Source organism: Cyprinus carpio, chromosome B15 (assembly GCF_018340385.1).
Source record: "Cyprinus carpio isolate SPL01 chromosome B15, ASM1834038v1, whole genome shotgun sequence".
Lineage (NCBI taxonomy): Eukaryota > Metazoa > Chordata > Actinopteri > Cypriniformes > Cyprinidae > Cyprinus > Cyprinus carpio.
Window position 1 is genome coordinate 7,752,311 of NC_056611.1, and position 18,769 is coordinate 7,771,079.

Below are 18,769 nucleotides of genomic sequence, written 5' to 3' on the forward strand. Positions count from 1 at the left end.
ATGACTGTCTCAAAGCAACCTATTCTCTACATAATATTTATATTTTTGGATGGACTGAACCTAAAACTAAAAAGAAAGACACCTGTATAAGATGAGTGAGCAGTTTTCATCAGAAATATTCTATATATTCCAAAAAGGGGACGTGGCTTCACTTGTGGGTGGGATCAAGGGTTTAAAGTCAGTCAGGCTCGGATTCACACTGAATCACAGAATCCAAAGACAATGAAGAACTCCACAAAGCCGTCAGAATATGTGTGGGATTACGAGTACTACTACGATTACATCGATCCGGTCTCCGTGAATGCCAGTACACTGAAGTACAACAGATGTGAGCCTCTTTGACGTCCTCTTTCTGATCACTCTTCAGATAATCTAATGCCTAACTGGGTTTTCTTTATTATTTTAGATTCAATTGTCATAATATTCTGGATCATTCTAGCTGCATTTATTGGGTTTTTCTTCTTGATTCTGTCACTTATATCACACTCAAGGCAACTTCAGAGGTAAGCGTGAAAGTTTATTCTGACACGATATAAACTTTTTTTATTATTATTATTACTACACAATGTTTATTTTAAATGTATAATAAATTATATAATCAACTATCCTCATTTAATCTATAAAGAACATATTTTATGCAGTGGATATTAATTTTCATTTGTTTATGTAGGGGCCCTCATGTCCAAAAATCTGGCTTGCCATTGATGAAAAACTATGGATCTCCTCAGAAAAGAAACAAATAAGAAGCAACTTCAAGAAGCAACTAAACCCATGATGATCTATTTAATATTTCATTTTAAGTGACAACTGACTGCTGAGCCATTAAACCACAACATCATGATGAGTGTGTCTGTTTATTTATATGAAATTTAATCATGAAAAATTAGGTGTACATAAAATTTCTGAAATTAAAACGTATTTCATACAACATTCACTGAATATTAACTACAGCTAATGAGAATATATTCTAGATTTTGGCATGGTTTTCTTCTGATATTCTCAAAATTTTGGGACGTGTCAGTATCAGTGAAGAACTATTAAAATAATTACATTTCCAGAAATACAATCATTGTACTAAGTAACTTTGACAAAATGATTCACACAACCACAAAAACCTGTCTGACGATCTTTTTTATTTTAAACAACTATAAAATTACAAAAAGATCCACTCAACTTTTTTTTTTTTATGACTATTTTGTAAAACAATGTAATCTCAAGGACACAGCAGCACGTCATGATTCAAGCGCAGACAGAATGTCTTTACACATGCGCAGGACGTGAGCTTTGGGCTTCCTGATGCCCGTCCTGTAGCACAGCAGTCTGGCATGGGTCAGCAGGAGGTCAGGTGACCGCGCTCCACTCCAGAGCTCATAGATGTACAGCGAGAGCAATTTCAGTCCGCTTTCTGTCAACAAAACCAACAAACAAACAACATTATATCAGTGGAAAAAGACAAAAAATGCAGGATATAGAGATTATAGAACTTAGCACACTTTTTCAACATTCTATTTTAAAGACTATAGTAGTACTATACAAGATTTGAACAAAAAAATGTGTGACTAATATCATTACAGTGAGTATGATAAAAAGAAAATGCAGCCTTGGTGAGCATAACACTTCTTTCAAAAGCATTTCAAAATCTTACTGACCCCCAAAAATATTTGCAAGCAGCTGATTCATATGCGATCAGTTTAAGACTGTTCAGAGGGCAGCTCTATTTCATGACATCACAGTGCTTCATGGGACTGGATCATTTGCAGAGATTTGCTATTTAAGAGTACTCTTCCCAGCAACTGTTCTGATTGGTGGGTGGCTTTTCAGGATTATGGGTAGTGTAGTTCATCACAAGGACGTGCAATTTTTTGCTTGCTTTTTATTAAATACAATCACACTCTTGGCTCACTTAATTAGAAATCTAAATGGTAAAAATGAATGGGATTAGTAGACTAGTGCAGTGCTCTCTGACTGTAAGCTCACCTCTCTTGGCACCATCATCTGTATTTGTAAGCAAGCAGGTTCTTAACACCTTCTGGTGAACGCCATTCAGAGAAGTGCTGTGTGCCTCCAGCAAATGGAGCATGACTCTAGAGAACAGCTGCAGGGTGTCCACTGCTGAGCCATGCTCTTGAGCTGTGTGGTCACATGTCTGGTGATATAATCTTAGGAAGTCCATTCTTATGCCTTCATCCATCAGAATAGCATCTATGATACTTGTACGCGGCAGTATGATGCTGCTGAACCATTTTAAAACAGCTACGGTGCTGCTGTCATCATACGGACACTCCGTCAGTGTCTTGAGGGCCCACTTGAGAATTACACATGCAGTTGCATCATCTAGATTGCTGGACTCGGGTTTGTCCGTGGTGAAGGGTTCGGGCTTGGAACTAGAAAAATCTTTTTCTTTGGGCTCCCAGTGTATGAGGATGTTTCTAAGAAGCGGTTTGCACTCGTCCAGCAAAGCCTGCTCCAGTTTTTCCTCTTGTCCATCAGCAGTTTCTGTCTGTTTTTCCATTCGAAATTGAGCGTGCTTCGCTGAGTGGCATTTTCCTTGCCCTTTCTCTCTTCCAGAGCCTGAATAAACACAAGAAATGTTTAGTTAGGAACAAGAATGTGTCAAAACACGTGATCTGTGTGTCTAACATTCATCTAGTTCCCACAAGGCCAAGGACTGGCTATATACACTACTGTTCAAAAGTTTGGGGATGGAAAGATTTGTTTAATGTTTTTGAAAGAAGCCACTTTTACTCACATCAAGACTGCATTTTTATTTTTATTAAAACTATATTGTGAAATATTATTATTTAAAGTTAAAATAACACCTGCTTATGTTAATATATTTGAATGTTTTATTTAGTTTGTAATTGCAAAGCTGAATTCCCAGCAGGCATTTCTCCAGTCTCCAGTGTCACATTATGCTTTTTGATGAACAGAAAGTTCAAAATAACAGCAATTTTGAAAGAAATCTCATGTAACAATATAAATGTCTTTACTGTCACTTTAATCCAGTGCATACGGATGAATTTTAACCAATAAAAAGAAACAGGAATGCTAAAAGAATAATACATATTTTCAATAAAAATACATAAATAACTATATATATTAGGGCTGCAAAACGATGAATTGCTTTCAAAATAAAAGTTTGTTTACATACTATATGTGTGTGTGTACCGTGGGTTTTATTTATTATGCATATATAAATACACACACATTTAACAAAAACATTGTATATTTATACTGGTTTATAATTTATATTATATATAAATCTAACATATTTTTCCTTATAATATTGTATACATATAGTATGTGCATTTTATTTTGAATGCAATTAATATATATATTAAATAACCAAACAATGCATGTATTTTTGATCAGCACAGTTGTTTAAATCTTTTTTTACCATCATAATGAAATAACACAGAAAAAAGTTGTTGTTGTTGTTTTCATTCTAAAATCCAGTTAACATAGTTTCATCTTGTGTTTATTCTATTGAGCATTTAAATATTTAAAATTGTACCTCATTCACTTTCATTTTTTTAATGAGAAAATTACAATTAATCTTTGAGGTTATCAACATTATGCCACACATTTACAAATACACATTATCATGCTAAATACTACAATACGTGCTACAAAACATGGACACTTGAATATTTGTCAGTAAATAAAGTCATATAGTTCTGGAATGATGTGACAGTGAATAAATCGTCTCAGAATTTTTAACCTGTGCTGAAGCTGGAGTGTCAGTTTGAGCAGTTTAGAATCTTACCCATCAGCTCTTTGACTCTGTGTTTGTTGACGAGAGTCTGCAGAGCAGACAGCAGTGAGGCGTCTCGGGCCAGTGCCGCCCAGCGCTGCAGGAGACGGAGGACTTCAGAGCACAGTAGCTTCTGTGGGTGCAGTGTCAGCCAGCCGGCCTCCTTGTGAGCATTCAGAGCTGTTCCACAATGCAACAGTACAGAGGAGAGTGTGTGCAGGAATGCTTTCATCTGAAGTGCATTCACACCACTCCTTATCAGGAACAGAAGAAAAGCAAACACCTGATTAAAAACTAGATTTCTGCATTTGATGAGTAGTGATTGCATGTGGGCAAGGTTTTTGCATCAAATACTTCAGCGTGTGACGCCCATTTTCCCCTCTCTTGCACTGCTCCTCACTGTGTGTAGCACCTACTGCTCTGCATGTCCTGTCCAACATCACGCATTTCAGCATTGATTGCTTTATGAATCTATCATAACGTAATTTAGGCTTTGCAAAAGATGATGTTGAAGAGGATTTATGACACGAATTAAAGGGATAGTTTACCCAGAAATGAAAATTTGATGTTTATCTGCAGGGCATCCAAGATGTAGGTGACTTTGTTTCTTCAGTAGAACACAAACAAAGATTTTTAACTCAAACCGTTGCAGTCTGTCGAGGGTTTCATTTGGTTTTGTTTGTTGTGTTTTTTTGACTCTCAAAGCCGTGATTCCCAACCACTAACATTATATGACAGACTTGCAACGGTTTGAGTTAAAAATCTTTGTTTGTGTTCTACTGAAGAAACTAAGTCACGTACATCATGGATGCCCTGGGGGTAAGAAGATAAACATCAAATTTTCATTTTTGGGTGAACTGTCCCTTTAAGCCAAGTTCACACCAAGAACAATATCGTCTGTTTATTCTCATCTGCTGCTTTAAATTCTTAAGCTCTGTCAATGTTTTCATCGTACATCAGCTGGAAAAAATCAGTCTGGAAGTAATACATTACTGTTTCTCTGTGATTTTATTGTTATAGCTGTGGTGTGGACTTTTTTTGTCTCTCCAAATCAGCGTAGTGCCATTTTGGCAATTCTGAGCAGTATGTGGTGCGGCTGACACAGAAGAGCGTACACCGCCTGCGTACTGCTCAGATTTGTCAAAATGGTGCTACGCTGATTTGGAGAGACACAGAGTAGAGAATTTGTTGTATAAAGTTGTTATTTTTGTTTTCTTCTCGTACAAAAAGTATTCTCGTCGCTTTATAACATTACGGTTGAACAGCTGATGGCAGAAGGACTATTCTGACGACGACTTTCATACTTTTCTGGACCCTGACACTGTTATTTATTTGGCAGTCTATGGGACAGACACAGGCCTACCGGTTTTCATCCAAAATACCTTAAATTGTGTTCCAAAGACGAACAAAGCTTTTACGGGTTTGGAACGACATGGGGGTAAGTGATTAATGACAAAATTTTCATTTTGCAATGGAGTATCCCTTTTAGTTTAATCTACCGCTAATTTATTCTCACAGGAAGCCCATCTTTATGTAGAAGGAGCCGTTAATTGCAGATGTTTGGTCTTTTATGGTCTTACCCCAGGTGTCTGATGATGGTGAGCAGCGTGCACAGGAACTCATTGATGATTGGCAGAGGAAGACATTTGCCTGAAGTCTGGGGCCGCTCTGATGTAGTGCTGTTTGCTTCTGGTTTACTTTCTTTATTACCCAGATTAGTGAACCACAGAGCATGAAGCAGCTCAATGACGGAACTCAACAACTTGCTGTCAAAAAACCTACAGGAAACAAACACATTCAGTTCCCGCAGAGGCCCAATGAAGCATGCGCACTTAAGGCACACGCCAAGGCGTCCTGTTTAGCAAGATCCACCCCTCACCTCTTGTCTATTAGCTGTAATATCCATGTTAAGACTCCATGTTCTTTGGTGAGGTTGTAAGCTGCTTTGTTCACACGAGCGGTCTGCCGCAGAACATTCACAATCTGAATCTGGAACAGCAGAGCAGAAACTTTTCTATGAATTTCAAGCCTTATAAACCCATGATATAAGTAGAATACTATCTGTGACAATTAGGAAACGTGAACTTTACTTTCTTTAGGGAATCTTTTAAAGAATTTGGATTTTTAGGTTTTTAATCTATGTCTGGGAAAAAAGTTTAGGATATTAAACATTTTAAAACGCAAAAATATTAAGGATTTGTACACAATTTGTAGAGCTCACTGCATTCTGCAAGTAGTTAAACTTCTCATGTGCATCCTGTTTAGACCAGGAAAGAGCACATTTGAATATAATGGAAGCAAATTAGAGTGTAATTTACCCTCTATTATGTTTCTTTACTCACTAACACCACATTTAAACAAAAACAGAAGCAGATTTTGGGTCAAATGTTCCAAGTGCACCTGAGAGGCCTGGTCACAGAGCGGTGTGCTCGAGAAACCCAGCAGCGTCTGATAGATGCCTTGATTCTCACAGATCTCATAGCAGTGCTTGTCCCGAACCCCTTCCTCCAACACGCTCAACACCCAATCACGCTCCAGTTTGCGCTGGACAGAGAAACAAAATATATAATTTGAGATTATAGCAAGCAAAACATCAGTTGGTTGCAGACACTTCTTAGCAGTTACATCATAGTACATTTTTGAATATATACTGAATACTCTATTAGCATACTATGCAACCAAAAGTGTCTAATAGTAGCATGGTCATCTTTTATATCTGATGTTTCATTACCTCCAGATCAAAACTGTAGAAGAGTTTGAAGAAGTCAGGAACTCTCTTGAGGTCCAGAAACTGAGTTCCCAAAAGAAATTTGTTTACCACCATGTACATGTGTTCCTCTGCAGAGGGGAACAAAAAAAGTTGAACTCTTGGTTTTGGCAAAGACGGAATCAGTATTACTTGTATATTAAAATGTCTAGTTAGTTTGTATGGCTCTCTGAACTCACTCACCGGGTCTCAAGATTTGCTGAGCGACTTTGGTTATGTAGGCCACGTGCACATTCGGCATCCGTAGATTCTGCTTTGGGATCCCGTTCTTCACAGTGTCCAGCAAGTACAGAAGCTGGATGTTATATAGAAACGCATTACATTACATTGTACTGTATTATTTTACACTATTTGAAAAAAAAAAATCATATTTTTCATGTTTTTGAAAGAAGTCTCAAAGTAGCAAAGTCTCAAATTGTATAAAATATGGGAGGAAAACAAAAGAAAGCTTTTAGAATCTAACAATATTCAAATAAATCTAACTAAAAGAGTTCGTGAAAGTTCTCTACCTGTCTCTTCTCTCTGAACCGAGCGCCCTCGAGGTGTTGATAAAAGGATCCCAGCACTTGGTACGCTGCGGCCCTCACTTTAGGGTCGTAGCTGCTCAGAGCCGCCACTGTGACGCCCAAAGCATGACTGGAAACAAACTTCTGACAGTCCACCGCACACTCTGAATAAAGAGAGACAGGTTAACAAATGTGAATATAACGTGTGACCTTCAAGAAGCAGGCTCGCAGGCAAAGGATGAAGTAAATGTAAAGGTTTAAACTCAAATCAAGTCCAATGCTCAAAGCGTCAGGTTACCTGGCCGAAGGATGAAGCTGAACAAAGGCAGGAGGAAGCAGGGGTCGTACAGAGATGATAAATCTAGAGAATGCTTGCCTTCCTGTGTGTAGAACAAGTTTTTACTCTCCTGTAGAAAGAGAAATAGATGCTGTTCATGTGTAAAATGTAAAAGTATATTTTTACATAAAAAAAAGAGTAAAAGGAACAGCACAAAATGAAAATCAATTATGCATGATTTCTTTTTTAATGGAAAAAAGGACATTTTCAAATGACATGTTTCTTTCCATACAACAAAAGCATTTTTGGTTTGTTCTTCACACAAAGCTATTTGTGTATGGATTATTTTTATGATACTTCATTACACTTTTTGAACATTCTTTAAAATTTCTTCTTTTGTGTTCTAAATTAGAAAAAAAAAAAAGCATATACAGCAATGGAATGTGGGCGAGTCACTTCTGTAGATGACACAAATATGATTAAACGTTGCTATTCCACCATTCTTGAATGTTTATTTTTACTTAATGGTCTTGTTTCTTAAAATACCATATGTTAAAGAAATAGTTCAACCAAAAATAAAAAATAAAAAATAAAAATTGCAGAAAATTAACACCATCTAAGATGTGGACGAGTTCGTTTCTTCATTGCAACAGATTTGGAGACATGTAGCATTCCATCACTGTCTCACCAGCGGATCCTGTGCAGTGAATGGGTGCCGTCAGAATGAGAGCTGATAAAAACATCACAATAATTCACAAGTAATCCACATCACTCCAGTCCATCAGTTAACGTCTTGTAAAGTGAAAATCTGCATTTTTAAAAACAAATCTATCATTTCAAATACTAACCATACACAAAATATTAAGTGACAGAACTCCTCGTTGTCTCTCATACGTTGTTATTGCAAATACTTTTTCATGTTTTGGCACAAAAACAGCGCTTGATTAAGTGACAGCATTGGTGAGCGAGTGATGTAACGCTACATTTCTCCACATCTGTTCGGATGATTTTTGGACTCTCATTCTGACAGCACCCATTCACTGCAGAGCATCCATTGGTGAGCGAGTGATGTAACGCTACATTTCTCCACATCTGTTCGGATGAAGAAACAAACTCATCTACATCTTGGATGGCCTGGGGGCGAGTAAACAGTCCTTGAAAGGCATCTTTTAGAATACTATGAAATACTGTATGTTATTTGGTCTAACAGCCTGTTACTACCTGAGGGATGATGTATCGCTGCTGTGGGAAGTGTGTGACGGTGTTCAGCATCCTGTCTGCAGCGAGCAGTGACAGCAGCTGCTCTGAGCTGGGCTTCTGCCACAGTGAATGTCCCAGGCTCTTCCGGGCTTTATGGTGCTCTACCGCGGCAGGGCCCCAGAGCACATACCTGACAACAAACAGAAACTAAATAATGTTTGCACTAAACAACCATTTTCTGTTAGTGGAAATCATGTGAGGTGAAATATGCTGAAAACATACTGAAACTCTGTAAGACTAATGTTGTTCTTCTCATATTCCTGGAGCAGGAGTAAAATCTTCTGATCTGTGAAAATCAAAAGATTTTACTAAATCACATAACTGACTTCATCTAAAATCCAAATCAGCTGAACCATGTCCAATGGACACGTCTACCTGTTGTGCTCAGCGAAGCTCCATATGCACCGAGAAGCACAAGGAAGTGATTAATGTTACAAACTTCAGGACATTTCTTCACCAGCATAAGCAGGAGAGACACCAGTGACTCTGGGGAGGGGAAAAAAATTTTGATTTAAAACAATTATCATTCAGAGGGGGTTATTTGAATACGTAATCCCAAGTATAGTAATAGGATTTTATAGGGATGCAACATACAAACAGCAACGATATGGAAATGAAAGTTCATAAATATATAAATATAGATACACATACACACACATATATATACACACACACACATATACATATATATATATATAGGCAGAGACTTGGTTGAACACAACTCGTTCAAGTTCAAGCTGTAAATATCATCAATTTGCATGGACAGCCCATCAGCCTGCTTCATCTAGAATTTCTTATATAATTTCCATACTTTCATGTTGGATTGTTTAATGTTGGACAGATTAAAAAAAACATAAGCTTTTGTGTCATGTGTTCAGAAGCGCCACTGAAGAAGGATCTAGAGCTGCTGATATTGCTGTTCTTTACTTCATTACCTTTAGACAGATGAAGACTGTGGGAATCGTCCTGAGTGGAAAGCATTGTGGGTAAGAACAGAGAGTGACTGGTGGTCATCATGTGGACGGTAGCCATGGGCAACAGCTCTTTAGGGGTCTCTGGTGTTCCATATATGACCTCCACCAGTGTGGTTAAGGTGCCCAAGAAGTTAGGGTCACGGTATCGATACCTGAGAGTGAAAGTTTTAATCAGCCAGTATGGACACGATACTGTCAGCTGAGAACTGAGTTAATAAACAGAGAAAAACCACTTACTTCAGCCCAGACTTAACAAAGGTGTTCCAGTCTGATGCAGTGATATGTTCTGGAAAGATCTGCAATAAACACAACATGCAGTATACATCAGCTGAATATTGAGCAATATACATTCTAAACAAGTACAAAATACTGCTTAAGTTATTAGGTCATTATGCTTATGTGACTTGTCAACTAACAGCACTTAATATCTGTAAATAAAATAACAATTGACTATGCTATCAGTATTCTGTGTTAAATACAACAGTGACAACACAAACACATACTTTTATAAAAAAGTACACAAAAGTGAATACTTTGTCAACACATTACAACTATGCTGTACCTTTAAATATATAATTAAAGGGATAGTTCACCCAAAAATCAAAATTATGTCATTAATGACTCACCCTCATGTCGTTCCAAACCCGTGAGACCTCCGTTCATCTTCGGAACACAGTATAAGATATTTTAGATTTAGTCCGAGAGCTTTCTGTCCCTCCATTGAGAATGTATGTACGGTATATTCTGTCCACGTCCAGAAAGGTAATAAAAACATCTTCAAAGTAGTCCATGTGACATCAGAGGGTCCGTTAGAATTTTTTGAAGCATCGAAAATTCCAAAAATATCAAAAACTACGACTTTATTCAGCATTGACTTCTCTCCCGGGTCTGTTATGAGCACGTTCACAGCACATCCGGTTCGCGAACGAATCACTCGATGTAACCGGATCTTCTTGAACCAGTTCACCAAATCGAACTGAATCGTTTGAAACGGTTCCGCGTCAACAATAAGCATTAATCCACAAATGACTTAAGCTGTTAACTTTTTTAACATGGCTGACACTCCCTCTGAGTTCAAATAAACCAATAAATCCCGGAGTAATTCATTTACTCAAACAGTACACTGACTGAACCGAGCCAGATAACGAACGAAACATTGACTCATTCTCGAGTCAAGAACCGTTTTCTGTCGGACGCATCCGGTTCGAGAACCGAGGAGCTGATGATACTGCGCATGCGTGAAGCAGACTGACACACAGCGCGTCTGAACCGAACTGGTTCTTTTGGTGATTGATTCTGAACTGATTCTGTGCTAATGTTATGAGCGCGGGTAAACCAAGGGCTTGAATCAAGGGCAATCATCGCCAATGAAGTCATTACGTCGAGCGCAAAAGAACTGGTGAACCGTTTTCGGCAACCGGTTTATTGAATCAAACTGTCCGAAAGAACCGGTTCGCGGAGAAGAACAGAACTTCCCATCACTACCGGTGATCCGAAAACCGATGCAACCGGTTCTTGACTCGAGAACTAGTCAACGTTTCGTTCGTTATCCGGCTCGGTCATCAGTTCAGTCAGTGTACTGTTTGAGTAAATGAATTACTCCGGGATATTGATTTATTTGAACTCAGAGGGAGTGTCAGCCATGTTAAAAAAGTTAACAGCTTAAGTCATTTGTGGATTAATGCTTATTGTTGACGCGAACCGTTTCAAACGATTGAGTTCGATTTAGTGAACTGGTTCAAGAAGATCCGGTTACATCGAGTGATTCGTTCGCGAACCGGATATCACTAAACTGCAGTGTTGTGAATGCGCTCATAACAGACCCGGGAGAGAAGTCAATGCTGAATAAAGTCGTAGTTTTTGATATTTTTGGACCAAAATGTATTTTCGATGCTTCAAAAAATTCTAACGGACCCTCTGATGTCACATGGACTACTTTGAAGATGTTTTTATTACCTATCTGGACGTGGAAAGTATACTGTACATACATTCTCAATGGAGGGACAGAAAGCTCTCTGACTAAATCTAAAATATCTTATACTGTGTTCCGAAGATGAACGGAGGTCTCACGGGTTTGGAACGACATGAGGGTGAGTCATTAATGACATAATTTTGATTTTTGGGTGAACTATCCCTTTAATATGCATGATTGAAAATAATATCAGTAATTCAGTTTGAAAAAGCTTATCGGGCAAGCAAATGTTAATGTTTAAAATATGCAACTGTCAGTTTTCAATAGTACAACAATGATACTTACAACTGTTGGCAAGTAACATTGTTGTACTTTTAAAAACTGTATCACTAACCTTTTTGAACTTTCAAACCATCTTAATCTGGAAACCTCAGCATCATTTGAATTATACTGACATATCGCTTTTAGAAGGGAATGGGACCAGCTCAAGTACTGTTTACACCCACAGGAATTATATTGAAACCAGATGTTCATCCATCTAGAAAAGTAAGATGACCATGACCATACTGACTCACCAGGAGTGACTTGAGTCTTGTCAGCATGGTCTCTTCATGAAGGGATTGTGGGTCTTTCTGTTCTTTATATACAGCAGAAAGCCAGAGGAGAGCAGCTGAAAGCAGAGATTTCCTCCACTGACACAGTTCCTCTGAATCTGACAGTTTTTCGCTGATGGAGTCTGCCAGCTTCCACCTGAAACCAGACGTTTTAGAAAATATTATGCAAATAAAAACTTTGGAATCCTCAAAGCTTTAGTTCAAGTATGTATTTAAAATGCAAAGCCTATAAAATTATTTAAGCATCGACATTCACAAACCACTGTTCACTGCCATCTTTAACAGAAAAGCAAGCATGGGCTGCTGCGTGCTTGGTTTGGTATGGCAGAATACGACCAGCGCTCCCTTTATTATCACTTAAAATCTGACATCTCAGTTCATCGGGATCTCATAAAGCTCTGTTATGACACAATGAATATATGCACAATGAATCTTCCATAATGTCTACACTTCATGAGTAATAATGAGAAGATTCGTAAGCACGAAATTTTCAGCACTGCGCAAGAACTTTTGAGCGGTGAGTGGATTCTAACTTAAACACCTTTGATTGGCCATTGCATTCCTGAATCATTTTATTCTCTTTGCTGCGGTGGGCCCCGTGTGTGTTGTGCAGGGAGTGCAGGTCTCTACTCAGAAGGTGCCTGTTATAACGTTATGATCGATGCTCTATAACAAACTAGACAAAACGTTAATGCCCTGGCAGTTGCAAATAGCTTTGGTTTTATATTTAATTTGATTACATTAATGTTTAAGTTGAGATTTACAAGAAATATTTTAATTGCTAACTATGTAAAGGGAATAATGCTGTGAAAAAAGCACCTTATTTATTTAAAGTGCTTGCAAACAAATGTTACTGAACTTTTGTTCATACAGTAGTACTTTTAAAATAAAAGTGTGCAATACACCACTTTTGAATTCATTATTGAATTTTGCACATGATGCGATTAATCACAGAAAAATCGTGCAATTAATCACGATGAAATAAATTTATCGTTGCCCAGCACTAATATAAACAAAAACTTTTATTTTGGATGAGATTAATCACGATTAATCGTTTGACAGCACTAATGTAAAACAACTTTTACGCGATTAATCACATCCAAAATAAAAGTTTTTGTTCACATAATATATGTGTGTGTTGTGCATATTTATTATGTATATACACACACATATACATACACATTTTTCAGAAATGTATACATATGCATGTGTATTTATATATAGTACATAATAAACACACAGCACATACACATATATTATTAAATATATATACAAATAACCTTGATATTGATTTGGCATTACATGGAAAATAAATAAATAGTGATTATATATATTTTTTTTTTTTTTTTTTTTTTTTTTTTTTTTTTTTTTTAAATCGCTGTCCATACAGGCAATATTGACTTGTAGCCTAAATTATTAACTAACAATCTGGTCAACAGAAAGTTCTTTATTTGAAGCACAATTCTACAAGAAAGGTAACTTACTGAAAAAGTGTTGGTGCTTAAAGTGCTTCACTGAGCTGAAATTTAAACTTAAAACATCTCAAGATAAATTCAATTAAAAGAAAACCAAAATTACGTGTTTTAAGGGCTTCAAACTGAACATCTCATGGCTCAATGTCTTATGGACTATCCTCCATTTCGGGTCACATGCCCCTCGGATGGCCAACTCCTGTAGTTTGGCCTTCTTGATCTTTGGCCTTGGCTAAACCAGCAGACCACACTCTCTCTAGCAGCAAAATCTTCCAGACTTGGCCCCTCTACACTGATTCTGATCAGATCTTCCACTGTGTCTGAATGAAGGGATGCTCTAGTGTCTGATCTGAACAGTTAACAGTCCCTAAACAGCTTATACTACTGTCTCAGCTATTAAAATAGTTCAGTTTTGTATGTAATAGCAAAGTGATTATATTTCATTTCGTTTTTTTAAGTTAATTTAGAAAGACTTCAGGAAGAATTTTTTGTTTGTTAAATATGTTTTAGTATTTTTTAAGTTATGACCAAGCAGCCAGCGGCAGACAGTGAACCTATGTTTGATCAATTTAGCCTTTAGCCTTCAATTTAGCAGAGATGCTTCAGGACATGGAGAAGCCAGCGTGATCACTTGCATTTTTTTTTCAGCAGATACGCCGTCATTTTTGCACATAATGGTAAGTGTAATACATCATTCGTAAATGCAAAGGGTCTTTTATTTGTGTGCACTCACAATATCAACAAAACGTTGTACTTTTATAAAATAAAGAAAACAAACACGATGCACTTTCTGCGTCTCGTCTTTAACAGGAGTACAAAAATGAACCGAAACTCAGTGAAAACATGCCTCACAGACATGATAAATACATCTATAGAAATTTTATCTATAAAAAATAAACTGTTCCATTTAAAAAAAAAATATTTCATATGTCAGGCTTTCTGAGTTTACCTTTCAATACTGTCAGTTTTCTGAAGGATGGCAGGTAGATCATTCATAAGTGGTGTGAGGTCGGGGTTCGCCGCAGCCAGTCGGATGAGACCGGACACAACCTCCACGTGCAGGCCGGTCGCAACCCCAACTTCTCCTTGCTGCACTGTGTGCCACAGCTCAGACAGTAAAGCTTTCTTCAGGGCCTTCAGGACTGACTTTTGAACTGTGCAAGGGGACAGATGAGACGACATGAATCACACCTATAGAATCATGTCAACTTGAACAACATTATTTGAGCCCCTACTATGAAAGCAGCAGTACTGACTGTCTTTAAGGCGGGTGGGATCATCAATGGTGGCTCTCCTCAAGTAGGCGTTGAGTAAAAACAGGAAGCTGCTGTTTTGGGAGCTGATCTGTGTTAGGTTAGATGCTTCCAGGCACCAGAGCTCAAAGCTGAGGACATGTGTGGAGCAGTTCTCCAGAAGAAGAACCCCCATAGCCTGAGCTGAAGGACTTTCTCTCTGGATGCAGTGCAAGAGAACGTCTGTCTGAATGAGTTTGGCAGTACCTGGCTCCTGCGAGAGCACCTGGAGAGAAGAGATTTTTATTTCAAGTGTGCAAATGAACTATATCAGTGAGTGCATTATTGCTACTTTAAAGGCCCTGCTATAAATGCAAGCAAAATCGAAGAACGAACAGGTGCGACATCATTCCAAACAACATCAGGCCAAAACAAAGATCATTTTGGAGTTTGTTTGGGGAGACTGAAATTTAGCTCTTGCTTCAAACTACCACTGACTGGCCTGTGGCAGTAAGTGCTTTCGGAAATTTGAGACTTTAATTTATTAAAAGAAATAAAAAGAACTTAAGCTTCTGCTAACAAATACTAGCATATGAAAATAACTTTTTACGTGCCTTCTGATCACATTGCTAAAAAAAGTTATGTTTTTTCTCAGTATTTTTGTCTTGCTTTCCAGTGCAAAAAAAGATTCCTAAATCAGGATGATGATTAATTGACAAACAAGAAAACCGCAAGATGATCAGTGAAAGTTATCCAAATTAAGTGAGTTCATGAATATCAAAATAACAAATATCTGCCAATGTGCTCAGAAAACTTGGTTCAAAAGGAAAATAAGTTTTCATGCCCCACCAAATGATATTTGTTCTTGTTTTAAACTAATTAAATTTTGTGCAGTTTCTCAGAAAACATCTAAATTTGAATCTAATTTCATATCTTTATTAAGTATCCTAATATTTCTTGATTTAAGTACGTTTAGACTTTTGTATTGGAAAACAAGAAAAAAAAACATTTATAGAACATTTAATGGGAAGAATTTAGTCATTTCTGCTCCAACTGAAGACCTTAAATCGAGGAAGGGTGACCTGAAGACTTTTTAAGCCTGGCAAAGACCCAGATTTGCATATTCATCAAAAAAATGTTCATTAGCAGTGTACCGCGTCTTGGCTGTGAGTATATGGGGGGCTTGAGTGCAGTGTTTGTACCTGTAGCAGGAAGTCCTCAAGCTGCACACACTGGCTGGATGTGAGGAGAGCAGCCAGACCTCGCAGGTGGGCCTGAGACAGAGCAATGCAGCTGCTGTGGTCTTCTGAGAAGCGTCTCATGCTGTCTGAGAGCAGCTGTAGCACTGCATGGCCGTACACGCTCAGCTGCTTCTCAGGGGCCACGAGACACTTCTGAGGAAGCAACAGCAGGGTGGACACCACCTCCTTTAAACTTGATGGGTCAATGTAATCATGCAGAGCCAGGAGTGCTCGGACAGAGGGGGATTCCTTTTTGGGACAACTTCTGAAAAGCAACAGGGATTTTTTCAGTCATGCATCAAACGAAAAATATATACTTTAATTATATATTATATAATATATATATATACTTTTATATATCCAAAAGACGACCACTGACACCTTGCACAAGGAGGGCAAGACACAAAAGGTCATTGCAAAAGAGGCTGGCTGTTCAAAGAGCTCTGTGTCCAAGCACATTAATAGAGATGTGAAGGGAAGGAAAAGATGTGGTAGAAAAAAAAGTGTACAAGCAATAGGGATAACCGCACCCTGGAGAGGACTGTGAAACAAAACCCATTCAAAAATGTGGGGGAGATTCACAAAGAGTGGACTGCAGCTGGAGTCAGTGCTTCAAGAACCACTACACAAAGACGTATCCAAGACATGGGTTTCAGCTGTCGCATTGCTTGTGTCAAGCCACTCTTGAACAACAGACAGCGTCAGAACTTATAATCATCAAAATTAAAAGAAATAAACATTTTAAATATATCAGTCTGTGTGTAATGAATGAATATAATATACAAGTTTCACTTTTTGAATGGAATTAGTGAAATAAATCAACTTTTTGATGATACTCTAATTATATGACCAGCCTCAGATTATGTATATATATCTATATATATATATAATATATATATATATATATATATATATATATATATATATATATATTATATATAATATGTATATGTATATATATATATATATATAATACACACATACATACATACATATACACACACACACACATATATATATACACATATACATACCATATACATATATATATATATATATATATATATATATATATATATATATATATATATATATATATATATATATATATATATATATATACACACACACACACACACACACACTCTGAACAGGCAAACATGCGGTTTAAAACGGCATACTACTACACTACATAGAATTAACCATAACATTTTTGCAGCATGTATAGTGTGCTCAATATGAAAACTTTCTGTACTACATGCATATAATATCCAGATAACTTAATTTAATTAAGATGGACATAACACATCCAAAGCACACTGCATAATGCATCCCAATCATTTCTATTGTAGGATTAGAAATGTAATATTAATCTCTTTTTTTTTTGATGGATCACAGGACTGTCAAAAGTTACAACACTTTTCTGTAAAATGTGTTAAAAATGCTAAACCATACTGTACTGTTCAGAAGTTTGTGGTACAATATTTTTTTAAAGAAAAAATATTTTACATTTATGCTTTCGTCAGATGCTTTTATCCAAAGATTTGAATTTCATTCAGCATTTTTTTTCTTTTATCCAACAATGATGGATTACATATATGATGCAAAATAAATACAACTTATCACTAATTATTTTTTGTGTGAAGTAGCCCTTCAAATTGCAAATAAGCTCTTGTGAATGGTGTGACACATACTTGCTTCTCTTTTCTTGGAGTTCTTTGAGAACGGCTCTCTGCGCTGCGGTCAAGTATGTGCCTATGAGCTCTAAAGAGTCCAGGTCTCGGAGTGCGGCGGCACTGGACTCCAGCAGAGTGAGTGTCATCTCAGTCAGACAGCCACACAGCTGCTTCAGCCTCACTGGATTCAGGGAGTGAGGAGGGAGAGAGCTCAGCTCCAGAGCCAGAAACCACTGCTCCACTACTGGGTGTTTAAACACTGATCTGAGGACAGCCAGCTGGATCTGGAGGGCAGAAGAGCAACAATGTAAGGTTTCACCATAGTGAGCTGCCATCTCATTTATATTTCTACAAGCCATCCCTGATGAAGATCAAGGCTACCTGTTCGGTGTTCTGAGCAGGTACGTGGTGGGTATCGAGAAAGAGGTCTGCCTCGTCCTGCTGCTCTGTGGGTTCAGGTTGAGTCGGCTGTTGCGTTTCTGAGTTCAGCAGCTTCAGGATGAGAGAGTTCAGCATGCTCATCAGACTGCCCAACACCTCTGCTGCCGTCTCTTTGGGGAGCTGCAGATAAACACAGTGACGATGACTGAGGAGGTATTCCCAAAAGTTTTTGACAGCTGAATTGATTTGACCTCAAATATTTCCTTAGAGTACCCCCTGAGATTTCAAGTTATTATTTCAAAAAAATCTAACAACATATTTGGATGTTACACTATATGCAAAGTTTATAGTTCCTAGACAAAAAAACATTCAAATATATTTCTGAAAGGCTGAATACCGAATTGAAAGTGAGCACAAAGTTTCTGAGGTAGAGAAGCACTTGATTGACAGCCACAGAGAAAACTGACACACACACAGAATACACAGATCCCCCTGCACACCCCCCAAAAAAGTACCCCAGTAAAAAAAAAGCATTTGCTCCTTCACTGTAGGAGGCCTTCAGCAGCGCGGTGAAGTCAGTGCGAGACGGACCATCCGGGAAGTTTTCAGTGACGAACTGGAAGAAATATTGGTTAGCAAGAAAATAAAACAAAAAATATATTTTTTTTTTTACTTTTTGGCTGAACTATTCCTAGTTTATAAA

General features: G+C 37.6%; 1 protein-coding gene across 2 annotated transcripts in view; it reads right to left on the reverse strand.

Moving 5' to 3' along the window:
- Positions 1 to 685: 685 nt before the first annotated feature.
- Positions 686 to 18,769, reverse strand: part of urb1 (URB1 ribosome biogenesis homolog) — a 28,263-nt gene continuing 10,179 nt past the window's right edge. For both annotated transcript variants that reach the window (XM_042739053.1, XM_042739052.1), the window contains exons 20-41: positions 18,464 to 18,682; positions 18,067 to 18,246; positions 17,704 to 17,969; positions 15,971 to 16,274; positions 14,793 to 15,054; positions 14,486 to 14,690; positions 12,026 to 12,200; positions 9,776 to 9,834; positions 9,500 to 9,690; positions 8,940 to 9,050; positions 8,787 to 8,850; positions 8,526 to 8,694; positions 7,326 to 7,434; positions 7,031 to 7,191; positions 6,705 to 6,816; positions 6,486 to 6,592; positions 6,155 to 6,298; positions 5,634 to 5,743; positions 5,335 to 5,532; positions 3,767 to 4,008; positions 1,978 to 2,571; positions 686 to 1,405 (exon numbers count right to left, since the gene is read on the reverse strand). In XM_042739053.1, coding sequence (XP_042594987.1) covers positions 1,233 to 1,405; positions 1,978 to 2,571; positions 3,767 to 4,008; positions 5,335 to 5,532; positions 5,634 to 5,743; positions 6,155 to 6,298; positions 6,486 to 6,592; positions 6,705 to 6,816; positions 7,031 to 7,191; positions 7,326 to 7,434; positions 8,526 to 8,694; positions 8,787 to 8,850; positions 8,940 to 9,050; positions 9,500 to 9,690; positions 9,776 to 9,834; positions 12,026 to 12,200; positions 14,486 to 14,690; positions 14,793 to 15,054; positions 15,971 to 16,274; positions 17,704 to 17,969; positions 18,067 to 18,246; positions 18,464 to 18,682 — 4,155 coding nt within the window. In that variant the 3' untranslated portion in view covers positions 686 to 1,232. The remainder of the gene's footprint in view (positions 1,406 to 1,977; positions 2,572 to 3,766; positions 4,009 to 5,334; positions 5,533 to 5,633; positions 5,744 to 6,154; positions 6,299 to 6,485; positions 6,593 to 6,704; positions 6,817 to 7,030; positions 7,192 to 7,325; positions 7,435 to 8,525; positions 8,695 to 8,786; positions 8,851 to 8,939; positions 9,051 to 9,499; positions 9,691 to 9,775; positions 9,835 to 12,025; positions 12,201 to 14,485; positions 14,691 to 14,792; positions 15,055 to 15,970; positions 16,275 to 17,703; positions 17,970 to 18,066; positions 18,247 to 18,463; positions 18,683 to 18,769) is intronic.